The sequence below is a fragment of the Lolium perenne genome, chromosome 3 (assembly GCF_019359855.2).
Source record: "Lolium perenne isolate Kyuss_39 chromosome 3, Kyuss_2.0, whole genome shotgun sequence".
Lineage (NCBI taxonomy): Eukaryota > Viridiplantae > Streptophyta > Magnoliopsida > Poales > Poaceae > Lolium > Lolium perenne.
In genome coordinates this window covers 308,331,508-308,339,415 of record NC_067246.2, presented here as the reverse complement: position 1 = coordinate 308,339,415, position 7,908 = coordinate 308,331,508, and the positions used below count along the sequence as shown (strand labels likewise).

Here is a 7,908-nt window from a genome sequence, read left to right as displayed (position 1 = left end):
GGGCTTGTCGTATGGCTTCTGTAAAAAAAACAAAATTCGGTGATAAAAATAAGGCTTTTTAGAATGTAAATTTTCTAGTTTTTTACATAGAGTACAAAAAATATATGTTTTTCACGAAACTTGACAAATGCACAAATATTTTGGAGTTGTACATGTAAAACTTTTTGTCGAAAAATTTCGACGTTGTGAAATATGTTTTTTTTGTAGAGGTAGCATATACATGTGAAAAAGGTGTCGAATTGAATTTCTGATAATAATATATGTACACACTCAGAGTGAATTTGCATTCTCGGAACGCCGTGTCCTGTCCCACACTCCCACTGCAGACATATTTGCACATCTCAAACTGAAATAAGCGACGGTGACTGCACGTGCACATGGCCAACCGATCAATTTTTTTTCCAAGCAATCCCCCACCGGGATCGAATTTTCATTATCATGGCCAACCGATCAATGGATGCATATGCCTGGGACTTTCCACCGCACGGGACCTCGCCGGCGCTGCTCGTCGTCCATCCCCCTGTAAGCACGCCATTCCTTCATCAGGTTCCCGAGGTCATGGAGCTTGGCGCCGAGGCCAACGCAGCAGTTGGCATGCATGGTGTAGAGGGTGTTGAAGTCCCGGGTGTTGTTGCAGAACCCGGCGTTGTGCACGGTGTCGAGGAACTGCAGCCGCAGCCCGCGCTTCTCGATGAGGTCGAACTTGATCTCGTTCAGCACCTGCTGCTCATGCTTCCCCGGGAAGGACGCCCGAGCTCCCCGCCATGCCTCAAAGATGCCCACCGTGCGATTGCTCGACTTCACGTACAGGAACCCTGTGTTTGGGGCGTTAATGGGGCTGTACGGGTCACCGAAGTAGAAGTCCGACGAGGTCACCATGTGCGCCGCCACGGACATCCGCTCGAACGGGTTGCGGAACCACATGATGTCCACATCCTACATTAGGACGTGAAATGTCAGAAAAGTTGTAGATGTTTGAAAAAACCGAGTATGGAAGTTTCAGAATACTCCAAGGAATTTGAAAGACAGGTACAACATTTCTAGAAGGAAGACATATATCTTTTGAGATTTTTTTAGAAACTTCCACAGCGGATTCCTGAAAACCCACCAAACCTGTAGAGTGTCATGACTCATGACTAGGCTAATAAACCCCACGTTCTGGTTGCCAACCGTGAAAGGGATGTTTGTGCGAAAATGTGCTCACATTGGACCGTTTCTCAGCTTCGTTTTTTTCGTTCATTTTGATTTGTCTATGTCAAGGCAATTGTTTCAACTGCTACGATGACGTACGTACCGTGAAGAGGAAGTTGTAGCCGAGCTCGAGGATCCTCTGCTGGAGCCTGACCTTGCTCCACACCAGGTCGATGTAGTCCTTGCTCATGAACACCTTCTCCTCGGAGAGGTCGCTGCTGTTGCCTGCTAGCGGCGGCAGCAGGTAGCAGTGCGGGTGCACGGCCCGGCACCGCTCGAACGCCCCGGCGTCGAGGGCCACGATGAGGAGATGCTCCACGAAGTGCGCGATCTTCTCCCCGTTTTTGAAGCTCTCCAGGAACAGGTCCAGCAACGAGCCCTCGGCCGCCCACGCCTCGTTCACCGACGTCATGATCACCGTCCGGTCCTCGTCCGCCACCGCCCGCAGCAGCCGCTCCAGCTCCTGCTCCGCCGCCTTCTGGACAAAAATTCAGACGTCAATCGCAAGAACTATCAAAGACTCGAGCTACTTGACAACTCGCTGAGGCAACGAAGATAAGAGTTACAGTTACAGGCAACTGACTAAGCAAATAAGTATACAACTTTATGATCAGAATTTCTGAAACCTGGGAAGTGTGGTTGGCCTCCTGAGGGGAGGCAACCTCAAGCCTGCTTGTCTGGTTAGCGTCCTGTGCTGGAGAATCTGGGAACCCCATGGTTCCGTTCGACCAGCTGGATATAACGGCCGTCGATGGCCGCGAAACGACCCCTTCGAACGACAAGAAGAAGATCAGCACCCCGGCTGCGGACGCCCCGAGGAGGAACGACACCAGCTGGTTGAGCAGGTTCGGCTGGATCCCCATCATGATCGTCGGCAGAGCAGATGGAGAATTTAGAGTCGGAATGAGAAGAGGTGTGCCGTGGAGGGAAACTTGGTGTGTCTACTTAACTCTGAATCCGGTGTTAGCTAGGACGCTGATATATTCAAACATGACGTGTCACCGAGAAATTGCCCCCAATGAGACCGGTTCTACATGGTTACAGTATATGCATATACTGGTGCAACCGTGCACTTGTCATGTGCAAAGTCAGAGGCCCTCTTGGTTTAGTTGGTTTCGATAGGGAAGATGGCCAATGCGCTGTGGTCATCAGCAGTACCCGTAAACTGTTACTCCATGTGTATATACATGCCATCAGAAACTAGAAAATTCCTACTGATGGTGTACCATTTATTATATATATTCAGCTGGTAGTTCATTCTTTGTCCAAGCTCAAATCATTCTGTATATGAGACGAACCACAGTTCATGTGTAAGCAGCAACTTTTCAAAATAAACACATGCGAGCTTAGGCTTAAGAAATACTAGAGAGAAAATTAGTTTAGATGCGTGCAATAATGGTGAACCACAGGCAATTGAGTATTTGGCAGTTGCTGTCTTCCCCAACTACTCCCTGAATCATACACATATCTCACGAGGACGGTTCATTCGTTTTTCTAATTAATTCACTTGTCAACTGCGATGGCTCTCCGTCCGACCGTGTTGGACCAAGACCAAAGCAGGTTACTTGGGAAGTTTGGCTATCTACAACATTTTATTTATTTACCCGCAACTATCCTTAGGTATTGCAAAGCACCGTGGAGGTTACATACTTGTAGTCTTGTACATGAAACTAGGCATGACGCCAGAATTCAGGATAGCTCATAGCGATGTCTGCGCTTTCGAATCGACAGGACTTCTCTTCGTTTTCTCCCAAGGAAAAGAACATCTCCTCCTCCTTTAAACTGCGTTGTTTCTTTCAAGCTTCAACAACTACTAAGCCTGATTTCAGAGCTCTGTCAAGATCTCAAAAGAAAGAAATAAAACACATTCAGAAATCAGAACCTTGGGGTAGCAGAAAGCCAGAAACGGCATGTGGAGAATTCCCGACTACCAAGGCTAGGCCCGCAAGGCCCGCATATAGAGAAGAGTTGCCTCCAAACCGCCTTATCTGGGCCTAGTATCAATAGGGTTGGGGCGGTGCTCAGCTATGGGCTGGACTGTACCGCCCGCCCGTTACTGCGACCAGAAAGCCCAAACAATTCCCACGCAGGCAGTTGTTCATTGTTGAGAAGAAAATCCCAGCGCCCCCCTCAAAAAAAAAAAAAAACCCAGCGCAGACAGGCAGTGCGTGATCTGGGGATCGATCATGACAGCCAGCTCAAACTTTCAAGTATCCACGATGGGTTCCCCAAATCTCAATGATCAGCTCTCTCGGCAACTAATAAACAATATCAAAACACGAAAATAAAATGAATGGTCTCGGTGCAGCTGGGCGTCACATAGATTGAAGTCCACATCAGCAGGGCCCTTCTGGTAGGTCGTACACAGTCAATGGCTACAGGCGGCAGAGCTATCACCGTCGCACGTACAGCCCCCAGGTCTCGAGGAGCAGGAGGAACGCATTGGACTCTAGTGGACCGTCCATCTCGTTGCCGCTTTTGCCTAGACGGTGGCGATAGCCTACACGGGCGTCGCCGTCACGCTGCCGGTCGGGTTCTCCGGCGAGTCCGGTCACGCAAGAAACGACGCTCTTCCTTCTCTGTTTTATACCCTCCACAACTGGACTGACCAACACTTACACCATATTTTATCCTCCTTCCCTTTAAGATTATAAATTTTATATTCCTTTTTGATCCATGCAAATATGGAATATGGAATCCATCAACATTATTACTCCCGCCGATTCATATAAATGTTGTGATTTTGATTTAAATTTAAAAATAAACCATGACACTTCGGTTTATAATTATAACCGCGTAAAAAAATGTATATACACATTAAAACATGTCTACATACATCTATTTTTGACAATTATTTTGAACCCGCGGGAGTGCCTTGTTTGCGAAAGGACAATCGATCTATTACTAGTTATTAAAAAACACCAAAATTAATACTACAAATAGGTATTGGGACCAACTAACGACATCTATAAGCACTGAAGTGAGCCGAAGACGCGCCGCCATTCTCGCCCCTCCATTAGAGGAGCCAGACAAAGCTTATTGTAGTAGATGTTGGAGATATGCCCTAGAGGCAATAATAAAGTGGTTATTATTTATATCTTTATGTTTATGATAAATGTTTATATATCATGCTATAATTGTATTAACCGAAACATTAGTACATGTGTGTTATGTAGACAAACAAAGAGTCCCTAGTATGCCTCTTAACTAGCTTGTTGATTAATGGATGATTAGTTTCATAATCATGAACATTGGATGTTATTAATAACAAGGTTATGTCATTGTATGAATGATGTAATGGACACACCCAATTAAGCGTAGCATAAGATCTCGTCATTAAGTTATTTGCTATAAGCTTTCGATACATAGTTACCTAGTCCTTATGACCATGAGATCATGTAAATCACTTATATCGGAAAGGTACTTTGATTACACCAAACACCACTGCGTAAATGGGTGGCTATAAAGGTGGGATTAAGTATCCGGAAAGTATGAGTTGAGGCATATGGATCAACAGTGGAATTTGTCCATCCCGATGACGGATAGATATACTCTGGGCCCTCTCGGTGGAATGTCGTCTAATGTCTTGCAAGCATATGAATGAGTTCATAAGAGACCACATACCACGGTACGAGTAAAGAGTACTTGTCAGGAGACGAGGTTGAACAAGGTATAGAGTGATACCGAAGATCAAACCTCGGACAAGTAAAATATCGCGAGACAAAGGGAATTGGTATCGTATGTGAATGGTTCATTCGATCACTAAAGTCATCGTTGAATATGTGGGAGCCATTATGGATCTCCAGATCCCGCTATTGGTTATTGGTCGGAGTGAGTACTCAACCATGTCCGCATAGTTCACGAACCGTAGGGTGACACACTTAAAGTTGGATGTTGAAATGGTAGTACTTGAATATGGAATGGAGTTCGAATATTTGTTCGGAGTCCCGGATGAGATCCCGGACATCACGAGGAGTTAGGAATGGTCCGGAGAATAAGATTCATATATAGGATGTCATTTTATGTGAATTAAAATGTCGCGGAAGGTTCTATGGAAGGTTCTAGAAGGTTCTAGAAAAGTCCGGAAGAAACCACCAAGGAAGGTGGAGTCCACATGGGACTCCACCTCCATGGCCGGCCAACCCTAGTGGGGGAGGAGTCCCAAGTGGACTCCCCCTAGGGGCCGGCCAACCCCCATATGGGAGGTGGAAACCCCACTTTTGGTGGGAGTCCTAGATGGGCTAGGTTTCCCCCTCTTATGGAAGGTTTTTGGTTCGGGTCTTATTCGAAGACTTGGACACCAACCCTTGGGGATCCACCTATATAATGAGGGGCCAAGGGAGGGGGCCGGCCACCCTAAGACCACAAGCTGGCCGCCCCCCTTGAGTGGCCGGCCACCCCCTCCCAAACCCTAGCCGCCCCCTTCTCCTCCATATCTCCCGCGTAGCTTAGCGAAGCTCCGCCGGACTTCTTCACCGCCACCGACACCACGCCGTCGTGTTGTCGGATTCAAGAGGAGCTACTACTTCCGCTGCCCGCCGGAACGGGGAGGTGGACGTCGTCTTCATCAACAACCGAACGTGTGACCGAGCACGGAGGTGCTGCCGTTCGTGGCGCCGGAACCGATCGTGATCAAGATCTTCTACGCGCTTTGCAAGCGGCAAGTGATCGTCTACCGCAGCAACAAGAGCCTCATCTTGTAGGCTTTGGAATCTCTTCAAGGGTGAGACTCGATACCCCCTCGTTGCTACCGTCTTCTAGATTGCATCTTGGCTTGGATTGCGTGTTCGCCGTAGGAAAATTTTTGTTTTCTATGCAACGTTATCCTACAGTGGTATCAGAGCCGTGTCTATGCATAGATGGTTGCACGAGTAGAACACAATGGTTTGTGGGCGTTGATGCTCTTGTTATCTTTAGTTTGAGTACTTTGCATCTTTGTGGCATAGTGGGATGAAGCGGCTCGGACTAACTTTACATGACCGCGTTCATGAGACTTGTTCCTCGTTCGACATGCAACTTGTATTGCATAAGAGGCTTTGCGGGTGTCTGTCTCTCCTACTATAGTGAAGATTCAATTTACTCTTCTATTGAAAACATTAGTATCAACGTTGTGGTTCATGTTCGTAGGTAGATTAGATCTCTCTCGAAAACCCTAAACCACGTAAAATATGCAAACCAAATTAGAGACGTCTAACTTGTTTTTGCAGGGTTTGGTGATGTGATATGGCCATGATATGATGATGAATATGTATGAGATGATCATTATTGTATTGTGGCAACCGGCAGAGCCTTATGGTTGTCTTTAATTTTCATGTTGAGTAGTATTTCAAAGTAGTTGTAATAGTTGCTACATGAGGTGAACAACCATGAAGACGGCGCCATGAACCTTGACGCTACGCCGACAATGATGGAGATCATGCCCGTTGATGATGGAGATCATGTCCGTGCTTTGGAGATGAAGATCAAAGGCGCAAAGACAAAAGGGCCATATCATATCACATATGAACTGCATGTGATGTTAATCCTTTATGCATCTTATTTTGCTTAGATCGCGACGGTAGCATTATAAGATGATCCCTCACATTAATATCAAGATAATAAAGTGTTCTCCCCTCGTATGCACCGTTGTAATAGTTCGTCGTTTCGAAGCATCTCGTGATGATCGGATGTGATAGATTCAACGATTCACATACAACGGGTGTAAGCCATGTTGCACACGCGGAATACTTGGGTTTGCTTGACGAGCCTAGCATGTACAGACATGGCCTCGGGACAACGAACCGAAAGGTTGAACACGAGTCATATGGATGATATGATCAACATGTTGATGTTCACCATTGAAGCTACATCATCTCACGTGATGATCGGTTTTTGGTGTAGTGAATTTGGATCGTGTACCACTTAACAACTATGAGGGATGTTGTATTAAGTGGGAGTTCATTAGTAATTAGATTAAAACATGAACTAATTATCATAAACATAGTCTGAGTAGTATTTTGAATTAATTTTGTAGTATTGGCATCCGTTTACTACTATGCGCTAGTCTTGTTATTGAGATAGAAATACTGTTAAAACCTGACAAGAAACTTTACGGATTGGTACCGTATTGTTAAAGAATCAAGAATTGATTAAGTCCTATTGCAAACTTTTAGTAAACCTCACATTGTTGATTCAAAGAGCTATGGTTTCAATTAGTACCTAAAGTTATCTTGTCTCCGTGAAACTTGAAGTTCAAATCTGTTTGAAAAGTAAGGAGCTGAAAATTTAGTTTTGAAATAATCAAGGTATGAGATATATGTGATATCTAAGACCTTATTGCAAGATGATAGAATAAAGTTTGGTGAGACTACATAAACTCATAAGTTTTATGGGAATGTACGAAGGTTGAAGACGCAAGGCGTCACAATCCTCCAACTATTGGGGCACTAACGATATTCGCATATCCATGAAGTGACCATCCTTAAATATGCACCGTTACTAAGACTCGTCGTTTCGAAGCATCACGTGATGATCGGGTGTGATAGATTCTACGTGTGCATAAAACGGGTGCAAGCTAGATTTGCACATGCAAATACCAAGGTTAAAACTTTACGAGCCTAGCATGTACAGACATGGTCTCGAAAAGTCGTCATGATATGATGGATAAAATTATGAGTGAAACTGTTCATCATATCACAAAGTTACTAATAGTGAAATCTGGAACACTTGTCATATGAT

At 45.3% G+C, this 7,908-nt stretch overlaps 1 protein-coding gene across 2 annotated transcripts; it reads right to left on the bottom strand.

The window, feature by feature from the left end:
* Positions 1-223: 223 nt before the first annotated feature.
* Positions 224-2,210, bottom strand: LOC127345386 (uncharacterized protein At1g28695). 2 transcript variants are annotated; one of them, XM_051371864.2, is made up of 3 exons: positions 1,818-2,210; positions 1,295-1,666; positions 224-936 (listed from the first exon to the last, which is right to left on the bottom strand). In XM_051371864.2, the coding sequence occupies exons 1-3, from the start codon at positions 2,055-2,057 to the stop codon at positions 451-453; spliced, it is 1,098 nt and encodes a 365-aa protein (XP_051227824.1). In that variant the 5' UTR covers positions 2,058-2,210; the 3' UTR covers positions 224-450. The 2 variants fall into 2 exon arrangements, with proteins under 2 accessions (XP_051227824.1, XP_051227823.1); XM_051371863.2 differs by having other exon boundaries at positions 1,295-1,669; positions 1,818-2,209.
* Positions 2,211-7,908: the final 5,698 nt, after the last annotated feature.

Excerpts from the sequence above, each read along its gene's own strand:
- LOC127345386 (XM_051371863.2), bottom strand. The coding sequence starts at position 2,057 with ATGATGGGGATCCAGCCGAACCTGCTCAACCAGCTGGTGTCGTTCCTC. Across the intron at positions 1,670-1,817 it reads AGGCCAACCACACTTCCCAG|AAGGCGGCGGAGCAGGAGCT; the intron begins GTTTCAGAAATT and ends ATTTTTGTCCAG. Across the intron at positions 937-1,294 it reads GCTACAACTTCCTCTTCACG|GATGTGGACATCATGTGGTT; the intron begins GTACGTACGTCA and ends GTCCTAATGTAG.